This window comes from Henckelia pumila, chromosome 4 (assembly GCF_033568475.1).
Source record: "Henckelia pumila isolate YLH828 chromosome 4, ASM3356847v2, whole genome shotgun sequence".
Classification (NCBI taxonomy): Eukaryota; Viridiplantae; Streptophyta; class Magnoliopsida; order Lamiales; family Gesneriaceae; genus Henckelia; species Henckelia pumila.
Genome location: NC_133123.1, coordinates 209,710,333 through 209,729,959, shown reverse-complemented (window position 1 = coordinate 209,729,959; position 19,627 = coordinate 209,710,333). Strand labels below are relative to the sequence as shown.

Sequence of the window (19,627 nt, the reverse complement as noted above, 5' to 3'; positions counted from 1 at the left end):
CTATCATTTCAAACAACCATGGTTTTATTTTTTTTCATCCTTTCCTTGTTTGATTTTTGAATCATTCAGTATATTTTTCATATTTTTAATTTTTTTATTTCCCCTGCTTTTTTATTCGATTAAATTCAACACTCATTTGATTTTCACGTTTCTTTTTCATAATCGGATCAGATGTTGATTAATCTCTTTTATATTTTTTTTTCTGTGGTCTTGTTATTTTATTTATTTGAGTCGTTCACACTTCATATCTTACTCCATTTTATTTTCTCTTATTTTCTTCAAGTCTCACTCGGTTTCTCCACATCTTTCATCACTATTGAGTATTGACAACACATCATTGTTCTTAGTAACTAATTTGTTTGATTTGTAATTAAAATTGTGATGTTTCTTGTTCAATTTTCCAATGTTCTCCTTATGTTTAGACATATATTTTTCGTATAAATGAGTTAAACTCATACTTAAATAAGTAATTTCCAGCTATGTCCTATGGACACATATAGAAAATTCATAATCATAAAAAAATTTCAGTCCAATATTATGCTCACACAACTCTCATTTATTTCATGTCCCGACGCATTTATATATTCCTCCGCCAAAAAATATATTATTTCCAGATTATTATTTTTTCTCAAGATAAATGACAAACATTACAGCCTCAAATATGTTCTATATGGCCTTATATTTTACGTTATGCATCACCCTAAATCACATAATTCTAATTTAAGTTTTTCCTTCAAATGTCTTGGATATTTATGTTTCAAAATAATAAAAATTTTCATCAATAAATAATAAATAATCATAAACGAAGTATTAGCACTACAGGAAAAGTAAGTTTCTAGATCGTTGAACGGTTATTAAACCGCTTTAACATACAAAATTATTGACACCGGTTTTCTAAACCGCTCTAATTACTCTGACGTTCAAGAGAGGTTAATATAACGATCTAAAATATGACCAATAGAAGCGGTTGAACAAAAACCACTGGTATAGTAAGTAACCTGCTACACAGTTCACTAAACGTTCTAATATAAACTTAGAGCCACGGTTTTTTTTTTTTATGTTTTAGAGCAGTTGTAAACCGCTCTTAAAACTGAACTACCATAGCCCACCGCTCTAATGTATCGTTAATTTTGTATAGAGTTCTTAGTCTTACTTGATATTCCTTGTATGGGTAACATATATAATATAAATAGATAAGACAAGACTGTAGTGCATATACTCGCACTTTGTGACTCAAAGCATCAGCAGTAAGATTAACAGCATCTAGATGATATTTAATCTCGCAATCGTAATCCTTCAGCAAATCCATCCAGCGTCTCTGTCTCATGTTCAATTCAACTTGGGTGAACAAATACTTGAGACTCTTGTGATTAGTGAAGATTTCAAATTTCTCTTCATACAGATAATGACGTCAAATCTTCAGTGCAAAGACGATAGTTGCTAGTTCAAGATCATGCACTGGATAATTCCCTTCGTGAACCTTCAGTTGTCTAGAAGCGTATGGAATCATATGCTCATTCTGAGTCAAGACACAACCTAATCCTTGTAGAGAAGCATCAGTATACACAATATACCCTCTAGAACCAGACGGTAGTGCCAGCACAGGCGCAAAAGTCAACCATCGTCGAAGCTCACAAAAGTTCTCCTCACACTCTGAGGACCGCTCGAAAATTACGCCTTTCCGAGTAATTTGCGTCAAAGGTCGAGCTAACTACGAGAAATTTGCGATGAAACGGTGATAATATCCTGCCAGACCCAGAAAACTACGGATCTCAGCCACCATCGTCGGGCGCGACCAATTCAACACAACATCAATCTTGCTTGGATCAACTGAAACTCCCTAGCTGGATATGACATGGCCAAGGAACATCACGCGATCAATCCAGAACTCACACTTACTCAGCTTTGCGTAAATTTGCCTCTCCCAAAGAGTCTGCAAAATGAGCCTTAAATGATATGCATGCTCATCCAAATTACGTGAATTGCCAGAATATCATCGATGAACACAATGACAAACTTGTCTAACTATTCCCTGAAAACACGATTCATCAAATCCATGAATACAACTGGCGCATTAGTCAACCCAAATGGCATCACCAAGAACTCATAATGCCCATATCTATTTCAGAATGCAGTCTTGGCTATATCCTGATCCTTAACTCGCATTTGATGATAGCCAAATCGCAAGTCAATCATGGAATATACTGAATTACCCTGAAGCTGATCAAATAGGTCATCTATATGAGGCAAAAGATAATTATTCTTGATGGTCACATGGTTCAATTGTTATAGTCAATACACAGTCGCATAGACCCATCTTTATTCTTCACAAAAAGAACAAGAGTTCCCCACAAAGATACACTAGGATGAATATATCCCTTGTCCAAGAGATCCTGCAACTGTTTCTAGAACTTACGCATCTCTAATGGTGCTAGATGATACGGTGCTCGCGAGATAGGTGACATCCCTGAGATTAACGCAACACCAAACTCAACTTCCCAAACAGGAGGAAAATCCAGAATTTCATCAGGAAAAACATTAGGAAATTCATTAACGATTGGAAAATATCATATACCAACACTCTCAGTGGACATATCAACTGCATAGATGAGGTAGAATTCCTCGCCTGACTCCAGATATCGACAGGCTCTCAAAGCAGATACCAAAGGCATCGAAGGTCGCGCTTCTTCACCATAGAAAACCAACTATCATCCCCAACCGGATGAAATCGCAAAAGTTTTTGGATAACAGTCCACTGAAGCTCGGTACGTGGTCAACATATCAATACCCAATATGCAGTAAAAATCTTCCATCGCTAACATCATATGATTCACTGTCAAAAAATTACCCTCAAATTCTAAATGACAACCCAAAACTAGATGTTTAGCCAATGCTGATGATCAGTTGGTGTAGAAATAGAAGTTACTACGTCTAGATAAATATAGGGTAACTTGTGATGCTTGACAAAACATGCAGACATGAAGGAATGGGATGCACCAGTATCAATAAGAACAAAAGCAGGTATATCGCATAAAAGAAACGTACCCGCAATAACCCTCTCATTCTCCTCCACAGCTTCATCATTACTCAAAGCAAACACTTGACTCGGAGCATGGTCATAGAATAGAACCTCCCACTGATTGCAATGGTGGCCTCTGCTGGACTGTAGTCTGAGAACCTGAACCTGATCTTGCTCCCCCAGCCTGTGGAAAATTCCTCTTGAGATTATCAATCTCCCCGCAACAAAAACAAGCTCCTGCAGCCTTACAGCATTTATCCGTTGGGTGATTCTTCCCACAGTGAGCACACTGAACCTTCTTCCCAAAACACATAACTCCACCAGATCCAGAGAGGAAGAAGTAGTAGAAGTGGACTTCTTAAAATACTAGGCACGAGGACCCAAAGAACTCACTGGTCGATAAGTTTGATGCGTCCTAACACGGTTCACATTGATCTCTGCCTGCCGAAATTGATTCACCAAGCCCTCGTAAGAAGTGAGGTCATCACATACAGTAACCCAGTCAAAAATCTCTTGGTTCAATCCCTGCAGGAAGTGATCGTACTTCGCCTCAGAACTGGCGCCAATATGAGGACAATACGGGAGGAGGTCAATAAACTTCTGATGATACTCATAAACAGACAATGATCTCTGCTTCAAATTACGCAAATCAATTGTTTTCTCCTGGCAGAGAGCTGGAGGAAAATGAAACTGACGGAACAATCTACAAAAATCCAACCACCAGACATGCCCATGCTCCTGAATTAATGGTGCAGACGCGGATCTCCACCACTTACGAGCACGTCCCTACAAGAGGAAAGTAGCAGCCTCCATATTCTCGTCCTTCGAACAATAAAAAACATGGAAACAACTCTCCATCTGCTCGAGCCAGTCCTCGGTCGCCTCAGTAGTCTCGCCTCTTACTAAGGGCTTAGGTCCCATCTTCAGGAACCTATGCATCTCGAAACGATGTCTGCCCTCTCGATGGTAGCAATGTGATCGGGGATGTCTCGGAGCATCACCATCTCCCCACCGACCAACACTACCCTGGATCTCCTCGTCTTTAATAGCCATCTGAAAGGATTCATGCGCATCAAAAACCCAAATAGCCAAGTCTAAATCCCATAAATATCCTATGCATGCTCTGATACCATAAATGTAGTGACTCGCACTGTGATCACCTACTAATTAGAAGCTTAAGCATGCATTAATCTTAATTAAAAAATAATCAAAAAATAACAGCGGAAAACCCTAACGTTAAACAAAACCAAGCAAAATAAATCCGAATACTAAAGTTATTACAATAAAATCGAAATAACTACTCAGTGACAAACCAACGAGTTCTGATACAATCCTTTAAATAAACAAAAACTCCCAACAACTGCCAAAACCCTGCAACTAAGTCCGCCCTGAGCCTCCTGCTCCGTCCAACCTAAGACTTGCCCCGTCAAATGGGGTGTCCAATAAACACATAAATATAGACAAGAGCGAACTATGTTCATCACGAGACTATGTGTATACAAATACTATATGACCATGAATGCAAGTGTATGGGGTACCAAGACTCAAAGTCAAGAAACTCTGATCAAACAGACTCGGTGCCAAGTTATGTAGTTGTAACGCCCCAGATTCGACGACTGCCCTCACTGTATAAATAAAGATCTTTTCAACGTGCTTATGTCCTCACTCACACGCACCCTGAGAAAATTTCTAGGGGGTCACCCATCCTATAATTTTCCCAAGTCAAGCACGCTTAACTTTGGAGTTCTTATGCGATGAGCTCCCTAAAAAAAGATGCACCTTCTTGATATGAGTAGTACCTATCAAATCTTTTGAGCCCTTCTCAAATGCGCAGTCCCATATCTACAGTCTCAAAAACTCTCTCATTCCGGTACGAGATCAGTTCATTCTTGTCTCCCTTTGCCTAAAAGCCTGTCGGAGCCGCTCATTGTTCGTGCAACGTCTTAAAACCGGCGATCATTACCCGACCTCTTATGAGCCTCGGGCGTCACATGCCCACTAGCTTCCGCCTGGTTTGTCCCCGAACCATACTGTACTAAGAGAGGTCGGCTCTGATACCAACTGTAATGCCCCAGATTTGACAAATGCCCTCACTGTATCAAGACAGATCTTTTCAGCGTGCTTATATCCTCACTCACATGCGCCCTAAGAAACTTCTCACGGGATCACCCATCCTATAATCGACCCAAGTTAAGCACACTTAACTTTGGAGTTTTTATGTGATGAGCTCCCTAAAAGAAGATGCACCTTCTTGATATGAGTAGTATCTATCAAATATTTTAGCCCTCCTCAACCGTGCAGTCCCATACCTACACAGTCTCAGAATATCTCTCATTCCGGTACGAGATTGGTTCATTCATGTCTCCCTTTGTCTAGAAGCCTGCCAAGAGCCGCTCATTGTCCGTGCAACCTCTTGGCACCGGCGCTCACTTCCCACCCTCTTATGAGCCCCGGGCGTCACAGTAGCACTCCGTGCCGTCGAACCAAGAGGTGGCTCACACACCCTACTATGGATATCGGTGACCTGATCACGAGTACACGTCTCCAACCATTCACTAACACATTAGGGTAGCCATCTTAATATCAGCTATTTCAAGGATAAAAGCTCAATATGATAATGAATGAAGCATAATATCGTGAAATAATATATGAATATAAAATCATGTCATATAAATAATACAACACATAATAGATGCATACTCAGTCAGGATATCTCGAACAGTACTTTCGTACCTCAATAATATTAGATAAGCTACACTAGCTCTACTCTCAAAGCCTAGAATCACTAGATTACTATATCACTAATCATCGTCTAAAAGTCTTAACTAAGCTAATAGATACTTTCAAACTATTTATAAAAACTCGGATTATATCTTCGTACATCGTTAGCCCGTTGTTGTTGATTGCCCCAAAACTTGGGCACAACTCCGCTACGACTCCGAAAACTCCTCGCCAAGGCTCGTCCCTCGACAAAGAAGGCTGGAAGCCCCTAAACCACTCAAGAAACGAGAGAAGATCAAGTGAATTGGAAATGAAAATGGGCTCCTGGATGCCCTATTTATAGGCAAAGATCGGACGTTCCGAACTCCCGATCGGACGTTTCGATCTCCGCATGCATGCCACGTTCCGAACTAACACGATCGAAATCTGATCCCTAATTTGGAAGTTCCGATCTCATGCATGCAGCTACGTGTTCAGATGTCAACGACACGTCATAAGTGCGCATGTCCTAACTCGATCGGAAGTTCCGATCTCACCTTCGAACGTTCCGATCTAGCTTCCAAACACCATCGCTGGATCCGATCACTTCGGACCTTCCGAACTTGTCCAAATCCACTTCGACCCTTTGACAATTTCTTGGTCCAATTAATCAAATTAATATCATTTAATTAAGTTTTAACCATTTAATCTTGTAAAATGGGAATAGGTTACTACACATATAAACCCGTTGTAGTAACCCGTATCTCATTTACGAGCTTAAATAGTTAAACATGACTAAGGAAATCCAATCTAAATTAACCAAGTGATTAATAGAATCAAAAATGTGAAATCAGGGCTTCGGAATCACAGAAGAGATCGGACTTTCTAAAGTGGGTTCGGAAGCACCCAACCCTAGTAGCTGAGTTCGGAAGCAAAGGGTGAGTTCAGACCTTTCGAACGTGAGATCGGAGCTTCCGAAGGTTAGAACATGCGCACTAGTGACGTGTCTCCAGCGTTTGGACACATAGACTCATGCATGAGATTGGAAGTTCCGAAGTAGAGATCGGAGCTTCCGAACTATCCTGTTCGGAACGCGGCATGTATGTAGAGGTCAGAGCTTCCGATCGAGGGATCGGAGCTTCCGAATGTTGTCTATAAATATAGGCCAAAATCCTCACAATTAGTGTGTGTTTGGAGGTGTTTGAGTGTGTATTAGTTTATATTCCTAGGGTTCTAGCCTTATACTCGAGAGTCGGGAAATAACGAGGTGCTATGGGACTTGTAGCGGAGTTGTGCCCAAGAATTAGGGCTTCGACAACAAAGGGTTGACGACGGACACATGTATAACCCTAGATCCTTATCGGTATTAGCAAGTATCTATAAGATTACTTAAGGCTTTTAGATCAGTATTAGTGATATGATAATTTTTGACTTGTAGGACTGCTTAAGCGAGGTACGTAAGTACTGATTGAGATAGTCATCGAGTATGCATGCTTATATGTTGCATTTTATGTGTCATGATACATGTTTTACTGCTTTGATATATTATGTTGCATGTGCATATTCTTGTTGAGCCAAATCTCCTTCGAGATAGCCAATTTAGTAGGGTCGCTCAGCCCTACATCCCTTGTTATATTGTCTGACATCAGGAGACGCCGTGTTGACAGGGATTGACGCTACGGTGGTTTGGACGAGTGTGTGGAGGTACCCAACGTAGTTGATTCCAGATGGTAATATATACTCATTGGCTCCTAGACTGAGCATAAATTGACATAACCAGTAATCACTCATTTGCATGCATCATATTAGGTTTGTATACTCGTGATTATCGTTTTGAGCATAGTCGCTCACATCCATGTTATTGTGTTTCTTGTATACCTTATTCGACGGGGTAGGTTACAGGTTGGACGACGCCGGTGTGTCGAGACAGGGGTGATAGCTGGAGCTGTGGATGCAGTGAATTCATTAGTTCAGTAGTGTTATTACTGAATTTTGATATGTTTGTTCAAAACTTTTTTTAACATTTGATTTAGTTGCTGGTTGTATTCTGCCGGTTTTGGCTTGTAAACATGATTTTCGTTTCCGTTGTTAATCTTTTTATCTGCTTTGATTAAGTTATCTTGTTTACATGCTTATTAAGGTAAATAGTAGGTGATGCGGGTCGGGTCACTACACCCGTTTTTTTTAAAATTTAGAAAAAAAAGCCCCTTAATTTTTTTGTTGGCATTTATATCCGAATTTAATTTTAATAAGTGAAACAACATTAAAAAAAAAAAAAGGGGTGAAACAACAAAAATAAAAATTATTTTAATTTTAAATTAAGTTAATAATTAATCCGTAGTTGTTGAATAATTGAGATATTCCAATGTCCTTCATCAGTTTTAGCAAGAACAAAGTAACTCATAGCTCACCCTCACTCACATGTAGATAGTCCCGACTGCCTAGTTTTTCTTCCCACTTCTCAGGTTTCGAAGGGTCAATACAAGGTGTTGTCGTTCGCCTTCCACCTCCGCAAATCTAAGGCTTAGTTCTGAATATCTCTCATGCATTTCTTTCAGGCTTTCTTCCGTAATTCTGTTCCTTTCCTTCAGTGACCCCACTTCATCCCACAAACTGGAAACAGCACAAGGAAAAGCAAACCAACCATTTTTTCAATCTATCTATTTGGTGGCATGCATGTAATATGGGAGAGAATTGCAAAGTACACAAAAGGAGGAATTACATATATAGCTAGTATGATTTAATGTGCATTGTTACCTTTTGATTTGTGCAGTGTCAAGCTCAGTTTGCTTCGAAAGGCCATCTACGACTCTCGGCTTTGCCCTGCTTGCATTTGTGTTCTTAACCTGTGCATTCTCCGGCAATCAATTCAAGTATTTTTTTTCATGACAATTAAATGAATGCAATTGAAATATATCATTGTAGTATTGTTATTGTTGATGTTTGGATCAATGGTATTCATTTTTTTTCTTGGAATCATTTCTATCATGTATGATATCCTCAGTTGCCTTTTGGACAGGTGCTTACCTTATTCTTCAGGTCTTCCTTCTCCAACTCCACTTGCGACAAATGATTCTTCATTTCACTGTTCTTCAATCTCAGCTTCTTCACCTCTAAATTCAAGTTCACTTCTTTCGAATTCTTTTGATCAATTTGAGACTTCATTGAAATATTTTCATGCTTAAGTTTGTCCACTTCTTCTCTAACTGAAGCTAATTGTCTCTCAAGATCTTCATGTTCTTTGATGTATATCCTTTCGTTTTGTTCCTTGACCTCGTGAACAATCCTCTCGTATTGGGTTATCGTCATTCGACGCTCTTCCTCTGATTTTTGGAGAATGGATTCAAGAACTTCGTTCCTCGACTGCAAATCAGTGGCTTCTGCAATTGATTTCTGTGCTAACTTCTCATTCTCCTCAATCTTCGATGACATTTCATCCGAAAGCTTTTTGATTTCCTCTTGTAGTTGCTCGACTCGATATGCATTGTTCCTCCTTGCTTTCCTAAAAACCTCCTCGGCTCGCATGGCTTGCTGCTCCTTCTCAATTTTTTCCTTAGTCACTGTATTCAACTCTTCTTCATATAGCTGCGCCTGATTTTCCAGCTCTTTTTGCAGGTCCTCAACCTGAATCTCAAGCTTTTCAATTATTTTCAAGGATTCGGAGTATTGAAGTTGCTGCCTTTTGTTTTCTTCCTCCAAAGTTTCTACCCGGAGTTCGAGCTGCTTCATTGTAGCCAAAGACTCAGAATAATTTTGTTCCATTTCCACCTTTTCCTTTTCGGTTTGTTGTAATGTTGAGTAGATATGCCTGCTCACATTGTCTAATTTTTCGCCATCTATGGTAAGTTGCTTTACTTTCATTAATATGTCTTCTTTCTCTTTCTTGTGGGCTTCTACTTCAGAATAGAGATTTTCTATTGTCCTTTTCAACAATTTTTCTTCGTCAGGTTCAATCTTTTCACTTCTAAGGGCTCTGATTTTGCTAGAAAGTTCAGAGATTTCCGTGCATTTCTGATCCATCTTTTTGTTTAGATCTCTTAACGCAAGTACGAGTTCAGAATTCGAGTCTTCTGTCTTCTGCAATTGTAACTTGAGTTTATCATTTAAATGTTTCTCAAATTGAAGCTCTTTCTTGACGGTTTCGAGTACATGTTCCATGCTTTCAGTCTCTTGACGTAAGTCTGACTTGAGTTGTTGGCATTCTGTTTTGATGGTGTCTGATAATCGATGTCCTTTCTTGGTTTGCTTCACATTTTCTGCAACTTCAGCCTTCCTTCCCAACATCTTCACTCGATTGTTTACTGATTCGGCACCCGCTGAACTCCTAGATCGTTCATCACACTCTGCATCACTCGAAGCCTCGCTCTATCAAACAAAAAAACTTCAGTTCTCATTTGTGGACAGAGTGAAATGCTTATGAATGAACTTTTAATCTTTTAATCATAATTGGTAAACACTAAACATTTAGACCCTTCTCTGAATTCCCATGTTTTATTGATAATAATGAGAAACTTTACTTGGGTAGAAATCAGGCTTGGGTTCCCACAGCTGTGACGATCTCTTGTTCCTGCATCAAAGAATTCAACGTCTTCGGAGCGCCTGTTGTTGTTTTGAAGAGAAACTGAGCTTTACTATAGTAACATTCGGACAAAAAATAATCCCCCATAGTTCTGCAGGAAAAAAATATATTTATGATTCTTGTATTAACACTGTTTACCTTGAATTTTGATCTTCTTGCATCCGCTGAACTGTAACCTGAAAATTTTTCCGTAACAAAGATTTTAACTGATGACAACGTTTTAGTTGATACCTTATAACTGTCAAAATGTAAATGAGGAACCAACATGAAGAATGGCACCCGATCTTGAAGTCTGTAGAGGCAGAACTAAATCCATAGCTTTGGTTGCCTCTGCTAGATCTGCAAAATTAATCGAAACTTCGCCAAGAAAACCCGATTTCGATGAGCCCTGTGAAATCCCAACTCTGATATTTAATTCTTTCATATTTTAGTTTCTGGAATACTAGGTAGAAAAAATGATCATCACTTACAGTTGACACAATCAAATAGTAAAACTTCTCTCTGATTCTCCCTGTTTTAATATCCTGAACTAATTTCACATTTTCAAAAACAGGATTCTCCCATGTGCAGGTTCCTTCATTGATTTTAGCTCTGTCTAGTCTTGCGGTCGGCTTTTCCGCATCTACCGGAACCAGAGAAATCATGAGGCCTTTTGCATTTAGAGGTGGCACCTGAAAATTTTGACAACTGTTGAGGTACTGCTTTCCAAAATCTTGAACTGCTTGATCAATGTAAAATCAGTGTACCTGTGTCACTTTAAATTGCATCTTGAAGACGGCTTCGAACTTCTTCTCCCTTGGCCTTGACATGTTGTCTTCTCTATAAATTACTCATGAAAATTCCAAGAACCCCGGTTCTTGTAGTGAGAATTCGGATGTATGTTGTCTACTTGGCGGTGTTGAGAAAAGGATACATCAGAGAAATTGATCATTCTTGATTTTGACTTTTGAGCTCGATCGATACTAATCTGTTTGCCCACCATATAAAATGGGAAGCACTTTTTTTAGAGAATAACTTTGATATGTATTTGATGCAATTCAACCCCAATAAGTCAATAATAAATCAACTATCTTTCAAGTTGTGGGATCCATGATTGGCCTACAAAAACTATGATATAGTTGAAAGATATTTGGTTTATGCTTTCTGTTGGTAAACTTAGGAACAAAAAATATTATAATTATATAACTTATGAAAATGACGAAAAACTTCATTTTGAATCAGTCCTGGCACAAGTGCCTGCCTCATGTTGTGTAATCTACTGAATCAGGTAACTTGACTTCACAGCCGGGAAGTGCCTGATAGTCAACTCACCGGCGCCAACGAATCACCACTAGTGGAGTTAATGGCTCATATACTACTCGAGTGTCCGATGTAGATGCTAGATAGTCGGCCTCGACACTTAGGGCGACAGACTTCGACGACGACTTTTGGATGACAGTGAGGCAAATGCTCGGGTGCCCCTGAAAATGAGTGAAATTGACCCTGTGGTGGACGTTATTTTTAGGTAGCAGGAAATAGATCTGGTCGAAGGAAGAGATCAAAATGTTTTGTCATACACTGAATTGGGGTGTGAATGAATCGGGAGCGGATCGCCTACTTTGGGCATCCCACGGGATGATATGGGAGTACAATTTACTCCCACACAATTTTCACTTTTTTCATAACAAAATTTAAAAATTATTTTGGCTTTTCATTTTTTTTTATATGTTTTAATTCTTTCTTTCTTTTATTTTTTTAATTTTCCAAGCTTTTTATTTCCCTTTTGTTTTGGTTTATATATATATATATACATTCCGTTTTTTCTGTTTTTTTTAAAAAAATTATATATATATTTTCTCATATTTTTTATCGTCTCAAATTTTTTATTGTATCATTTTTCTTGTTATAATTCTTACTTCTATAATCTCTACTATTTTATAATACTTGATAAACCTATAGAAATCGCTGATGTGAGTACACTATCTTTTGTTTCCATATTTACCCTCTCATTCACAGTTGCTCCTACATTTAATAATTTTCCTACCGAGTATTTTTTTGTATCTATCAACCCTATTCTCACTCGACATTTCAAAGAAACTTCTTCACGTTCTCTCCCGATTCAACGCTATCCTTAAATTCAATCGAGGGTTTCTTCCCCAAATTTATGTGTCCTCTCCCAATTTCCACGCTTTTGCTCGCTACCCTTCAATTCAACCGAGGGTTTCAGTAGTGACCTGCTCCAGAATCACCTGCTAAACATTCTTAAGCATGCAGATAAATATTCAAGCACAATAATCAATAAACAACGGAAATAAAATCTTACAACAAATCACCGACGGAATACAACCATCCCTAAAAAGCAACAGTGAAACATTGTTTATAGAATCCCATCGAAACAATACTGAAAATATCCTCAATAAAACCTGATAATGGAAATAAACACCAACCAAGAAACTGCTGCAACTTTAGCGACCACTACCTCCTGGTCTTTCGAACCTAATTCATGTCCCGCAGAATGGGTGTCAAAGAAAAAACCGAGGATGTCAGCGATAACAACAAACAGTACGAAAGTATGAGTATACACATGCTATGAATGCTACTACAAATGAACGGATACCGAAAACCTATCATGGTAAAGCTCTTGCTCAATCAAGTGGCGTCATGGTATGTAGCACACTGGGTCGTCGCATCAGGAGAAGACTCACGCACCAAAATAAAACTATGGACGTCAGTTACCTGATCCCGCACAATCTGTAGCTCGGTACGTCCGAACTACTTGGTGCCTCCGATCTTGCACATTGACATCCGATCATGTTCAGAGCTTTCGAACTGCTCAGTAACTTGGGGCTTTTTATACCATTTTTAATCGTTCTGAATCCGATTTTCAATTCTATAATCCTAATTTAGTGTCCCTTTTTTGACCAATTAAAAATGTTTAGGCATTTGATTAACTTATTTATGAATCAGGCTACTACATTTTCCACATTTTAAGAGATTTCGTCCTCGAAATCCGGACTAGGGTAAACAAATTGAAATCACTGAAGACACCAACCCGAGAACAGACATGACCATGAAAAACCACTCGATCAATCCAAAACTCTCACTTGATGAACTTGGCATACAACTGCTTCTCACGAAGAATCTGCAGTACAACACTCAATTTCTGCGCATGCTCATCTACACTACATGAATAGATCAGAATATCTTCGATAAAAACCACAACGAACTTATACAAATAATCCCAAAAAACCATGTTCATCAAATTCATTAAGACTGTAGGTGCGTTCGTCAATCCAAAATGCATCACTAGGAACTCATAGTGACATACCTCGTACGAAACGCAGTCTTCGAAATATACTCTCTTGAACTCGCAACTGATGATAACCCGACCTCAAGTCAATCTTGGAATACAATTAAGTACCCTGGATCTGATCAAACAAATCATCAATGCACGGTTTAAGATACTTATTATTGACCTTCACTTGGTTTAGCTATCTATAATCAATGCAGAGATGCATGGAACCATCTTTCTTCTTGATGAATAACACTAGCGGTCCCCGAGGCGAAACTCTCTGACGAATGTATCCCTTTTCTAACAAGTCTTGCAACTGCTGTTGCAACTCCCTCAGCTCTGACGGCGCCAGACAATAGGGTGCACGATAAATAGCATCTATCCCTAGGACAAGCTCAATCCCAAACTCAACTTCTTTGACTAGAGGAAAAGCTCGGATCTCATCAGGAAAACATCTAGATACTCTCAAACAAGTAGTTACTCCTCGAGAGCTCTACTCCCTGTGGGCGTGTCAATAACCTAGATAAGGTAGCATTCCCCACCCGCCTCCAAAGCTCGACAAGCTCTCAGAGCTGATACCAAAGGCATAGGGGATCGCGCTTCCTCATTGTAGAAAAACCAACTATTGCCCTCAACCGGACGAAACTGAACAATCTTCCGGTAACAGTCGATAGTATCTCCGAACGAAGTAAAAAGATAAATACCCAATATACAATCGAAATATTTTGTCACTAAAATCATCAGGTTCTCTTCCAACTCAAACCTTCAAATTCTAGGGAGCAACCCATCACTAAACGCTTGGCCAAGGCTGAATGGCCGGTAGGGGTAGACACAAAAAGTATTTCGTCTAGAGACACATAAGGCAATCAATGATGCTTAACAAATTGGGCATAAATAAAGAATGCAATGCACTTCTATCAATGAGAACGAATGCAGGAATACCACACAAAATATATCTACCTACAATGACCCTCTCTTTCTCCTCCTGAGCTTGATCCTGGTTCAGGAATTCCCATTGAATTTCTCTATGACTCTATGGAACTAAAGTCTGAGAACCAGAACCAGAACCAAAAGCTAATCCTCCAACTAACTGCGGAAAATCCCTCTTCATGTGGCCAACCAAGCCACAACAGAAGCAATCTTCTACCGCCTTAGACACTTGTTAGAGGGATTTCGACCTCCGCAATTCTCACACTATCTCTTCTTCTTCCCAAAATGGAAAACAACACCAGACCTGCAGGAGGAATAAGAAGATGCAGAATAATTCTTGATAAATTGGGTCTTCTGTCCCAAAGTGCTGGCTGGACGAGAAGAATAAATAGACTTGTTTTGCTGGAAGATATTCTCTTCCTGTCAATATCGATTCACCAACCCCTCATACGATGTTGGATCTTTGCAGACAAAAACTCAATCGAAGATCTCCGCATTGAGGCCCTGGAAGAAGTAATCATACCTGGCCTCAGAACTGGCAGAGATATGTGAGCAATATGGCAGCAACTCGAAGAACTTCTGCCGATAATCATCAACAATCAAACTTCCCTAATTCAGATTCAGAAGCTCAAAGGTCTTACCCTGGTGGAGTGCAGGAGGAAAATACAGCTTCATAAATGTGGCACGGAACTCTGTCCAAGTAGTTGCATCACGATCGTGCAACATGGGTGCGGACGCAAACTTCCACCATTTACGAGTGAGTCCCTCAAACAAGAAGTTGACAACCTCCATGCATTGCTCCTTTGTACAGTGGAATACACGGAAACAACTCTTCATTCGCTCTAAACAATTCTTCGCATCCTATGAGTCTCGCCTCCAACCAGGGGCTTAGGCCCCTGACCGTCTCAAAATGCGGTTTAAAAATAATACTGGCAAGCGTACTAGGTCAAGTTATAGAAAGTCGACAAAGAGTCCAAGTGTCGAACCCACAGAGACTGATTTCTTGTGATTACCAAAATATAATTATTCTAACTTAATCTAGACTAAGCAATAAAAGTTATTTGTGAATTCAACTAACAATTAAATTATGAATAAAATAAATTAAAATAAAAGCGCAACAAGAAATTTAGAATGAACTTCAATAATAAGAGATTCAATCAAAGACACACGCAGATACTGAACAAATCATGCAAACAAGTAGTAAATCTAGGATCCAAATTTAATCTTAAATCACGGCGAATTCTCCTAAATTATTCAACAGTATATTTTTAGAACAGTTAAACATATTCAAATATTGACGGATTAATTATTTCTATTTAATTCTAATAAAATACAAAATAATTGAGAATTGCGAAAATTTAGTTTTCACCTAAAGTCTCACAATGAAATCGAATACTATTTCTAGCCGATTTAACCTTGTGCTAATTATTGGAGTGATCAAAATCAATTCCTAACCTTTCGGCTGAGAATCAATTAACATACAAGCAAATAATTGGCCAGATCATTCATAAGACAAAACATAAATCCAATAATCAATAATATTAACAAAAATCTGAAAAATCCCAAATAAACATCCAAGTTTCCAACAATTATTTGTTCGGCTCGATCTTGTGGCCTTGATCGAAAAGAAACTACTACTCAAAATTAAACATAATCCACAACTCAAGTTTTTCAACAAGAAAATTAAAAATAAAAAAAAACTAAAGGAAGAAGAAGATAGAATTCTTCACTCTGAGATGTTGTAGCCGCCCTCTCTTGACTCTGGAACGTGTGTAACCCTTCATCTGATAGGAAAGAATCCTATTTATATGCCCAAGATCTCGAAAATATGGATTCCCTTTCAAGCAAGAATTTTCCAAAATTAGGACTCTGCACGCCGTCTCGCTCGAGCGAGAAATACTCTGCCGATTTTTTTCTTTTTCCACCTCGCTCGAGTGGTAAGAAGTTTCGCTCGAGCGAGAAATACTCTGTCATTTTTTTCTTTGTCAACCTGTCTTGCTCGAGTGGCAAGATGTTGCGCTCGAGCGAGAAACAATCTGGTCCAGAATTCCAGCTTTTTACGCATTTCCTAAAAATAAAATAGGGAAAACATTATGCAGACAAGATGCATGAAATACAACTAAATTCATCAAAAACAAATAATAAAACATGATTGCATGCAAACTAAGTATTCAAATGACCCAAAAATATGCACACAAAATGCACTTATCAATTCTCTCATACTTAAATTTTGCTCGCCCTCGAGCAGGACTGAAAATGTAACAAGCATGCAAACATAAACAAGAGTAGAAACGATTCATGGGAATTCGCAGCCTCAGAGAAGTTGAAACACAAAATAAAATCACAAAGCAATCTCAAATTTCCATAATACACCTTCGGTTTAACGTGAACGTGTGTGTGTGCAATGTCGATTCAGTTACATGTAACTTAGAAAGAATCCGTTTTAAGACTATTTAACGACCGAATAACACATCAGTGCAGGTTTCACTCTCAAGTATCCATTCCTTCCAACAACCTTTAGTAAAAACACACCTCCCTTGAGATATTCAATTACACACCTTCGGATTTTACATCCGGTATTATTAACCCCCAATAATTATCCACAAACTTAGCTATAACTATGATAGGATTTGGATTTCAATCCCCTCTTCTATAGCGCGGATGAAGCAACAATTACATTGAACCCTCAAACGTAGTCTCAGACTAGGCGATTAGGATTTCAATCCCTGTCCGAACCCCGGATGGAATTGTTATTTATTTTTTTCAAAAAATTTAAATTTTTAATTTTTATAAATTTACAACCCCATTTCATCCGCATACTTAGCCAAGAACAAGGTGATTAGGATTTCAATCCCTTGTTCATAACCCGAATGTAGTTGAATTTTTTAAAAAATATTTGTATCAATTTCATCATTAAAAATTATTTGGTGCGCCCAAAATAATAATTGCAATTGTCATAGGTTCGTTAGAATTCAAAGGACACAATTAAGCTCACTAAACACCTAGTATCGTGCAATGGTCTAATAGACACAAACATCATCAATGGTATCACTATATTTCATTGGTCTAACTTACGTGCTAAATAGTATTCACGGATCAACCTAAGGTTTCTCATATCAAGTCAAGAGCAAAATTTTTACAAAAACCATTTTTCAACTTCAATTTCATCATCATCGGTTCTCATTCATCATCCTACTCAACATCAATGCAAGACAAACACTAAAACAAATTAAACAAAATCAACTATGAAACGAACTGAATTCAAACAAACTAAACGATTACGAATGCAACACAAACAGAACAACAATGAAATAAAATAAAAATAATATACCCCCCATACTTATCCAAAGCATTGTCCTCAATGCTTTAGAAACACAAACAAAATGCAAAGACAAAGAAATACATGCAAGACTAACCAAAACATAATGAAAATGAAAAACAAAACTCCCCTGGTTTAAGCATTGGCGTCTTGATCATTCTCTTCCTCGTCGGCTTTTGGCGGCGACACTTGGAATGCGGGAGGTGGGGCAACATATTGGAACTCAAATGGTGGAGGGTACTGTGGAGGAGCTGGAAAGGCGGATGAATCAAGACCAAGATGTGTGGTCATCCCTCGTATCATAGCCTCCATAGCCTGTAGATGAGCGGTGGTCGCAGTCATGTACTCATTCTGATAATGAGCAAATGTGGTGAGTTCCTTGACATAATCGGGGAGGGAGCGACGAGGGGGCTGTGGTGGTCTGGCTGTGGCGGTGCTTGAACTGGATCTACCTCCCGGGGGGAAATCTTTCTTCCGCTTTGCTTCCTTGTTCGTCACAATGGCCTTGTCGACAGATTGCATTGGCTGAAGCCACTCCTCATCCTTCGGGACTTGCACTCTGGATTGAATACATAACTCGAAAATAATGGTTGGGAAGAATAAACCCACAGACGGAGTATAGATGGACCTCCGTATCTCGCTGTGTATCACCCGACCCACATTGATTGGCCACTCCAAATCTAAAGAATAGATTAAAATGGAGCGGTCGGTGTTCATATCACTGGTGTGGGAGATCGACATCATTCTTTTGGCAACAAACGCATACCAAGTTGCGGGTTCCAAAAGTAAGAAACGCTCCGAAAAATGTTGGAAGGTAAATGAGTCATGCCACGTAGCCCCTTCGTAACACATTTGGTCGATGATCTTGTTATAATCCGGTGTTTCAAGCAATGCATTAAGCGAATCTTCATCAAAAGAAACTAATTTTCCCCTCACAAACGCCTTTTCATCCTCATGCTCTGTCTCATTTGCGTAAAATTCACGTAATAAAGGTACTATGGCAGCCTTGGGTTGTCTAAAAAATGTCTCCCAATGTCTAAGTTCAAGATCTATGGCAACCCCGCTTTCCCTAAACGTAAGCTCAATACCACATTTTGGAATATGTGACGATGAAGTTTTGCGTGGTCGTACCTTTCTTTGGCCGCGAGATTGACAAGCTTTTCGGCGGTCTCGACGACGAAGAAGAAGCAGCGACGGGTTGGCTTAATGATTGACCGGTGAGACGAGCCCTCTTTGGCGGCATAGTGAATGAAAACAATCGATAACCCGGTGGAGATATGTGGAAGGGGATGCAAAAAATTACTCAACGATAGAACAAATAACGGGACCGGTGGCACACGGTGGTTGGGCGGCGAACGGTGATGAAGCAGGGTGGCGGCTGAGACAAGCAAGGACCACCGGTACAGAGGATGGGCGGTAGTGTAGAGGCGGCAGCTGGTGATTATCGGGGGCGGTTCCCGGCGAAGACCTGAAAATTTGTAGGAATTAGAGTGACAGATGGAGAAATATAGAGCAGTGGTGCTAGGGTTCACGATGAATTGGGATAGAAAGTGAGATATGGGAAGAGATTTTATTTGATATATACGACTCAAAATATGTCTCGCTCGAGTGCAAGAATTTGTCGCTCGAGAGAGACTTATTTTCCCAAAACTTACGAAACACGAAAGTCTTCTCGCTCGAGCGCAAGAAGTTGCCTCTCGAGCGAGGTAAATTTTTCAAAAAATTTTAATTTTTTTCAAAATTAAGGAAAAACAAAAATAAACAAAATTAAATAAAAATAAAATAAAGGTTAAGGGAAAGAACATTGGG

At 39.2% G+C, this 19,627-nt stretch overlaps 1 protein-coding gene across 2 annotated transcripts; it reads right to left on the bottom strand.

The window, feature by feature from the left end:
* Positions 1 to 8,068: 8,068 nt before the first annotated feature.
* LOC140866020 (uncharacterized) lies at positions 8,069 to 11,752 on the bottom strand. Of its 2 annotated transcripts, XM_073270876.1 has the most exons (9): positions 11,610 to 11,752; positions 11,045 to 11,265; positions 10,769 to 10,969; positions 10,564 to 10,686; positions 10,437 to 10,474; positions 10,237 to 10,318; positions 8,747 to 10,084; positions 8,477 to 8,565; positions 8,069 to 8,332 (listed from the first exon to the last, which is right to left on the bottom strand). In XM_073270876.1, exons 2-9 carry the CDS (start codon positions 11,105 to 11,107, stop codon positions 8,161 to 8,163), a joined length of 2,106 nt encoding a protein of 701 aa, XP_073126977.1. In that variant the 5' UTR covers positions 11,108 to 11,265; positions 11,610 to 11,752; the 3' UTR covers positions 8,069 to 8,160. The 2 variants fall into 2 exon arrangements, with proteins under 2 accessions (XP_073126977.1, XP_073126978.1); XM_073270877.1 differs by lacking the exons at positions 11,045 to 11,265; positions 11,610 to 11,752 and having other exon boundaries at positions 10,237 to 10,286; positions 10,769 to 10,783.
* Positions 11,753 to 19,627: the final 7,875 nt, after the last annotated feature.

Excerpts from the sequence above, each read along its gene's own strand:
- LOC140866020 (XM_073270876.1), bottom strand. The coding sequence starts at position 11,107 with ATGTCAAGGCCAAGGGAGAAGAAGTTCGAAGCCGTCTTCAAGATGCAA. Across the intron at positions 10,475-10,563 it reads GATCGGGTGCCATTCTTCAT|GTTACAGTTCAGCGGATGCA; the intron begins GTTGGTTCCTCA and ends AAAAATTTTCAG. Across the intron at positions 8,333-8,476 it reads GACACTGCACAAATCAAAAG|TTTGTGGGATGAAGTGGGGT; the intron begins GTAACAATGCAC and ends TGCTGTTTCCAG.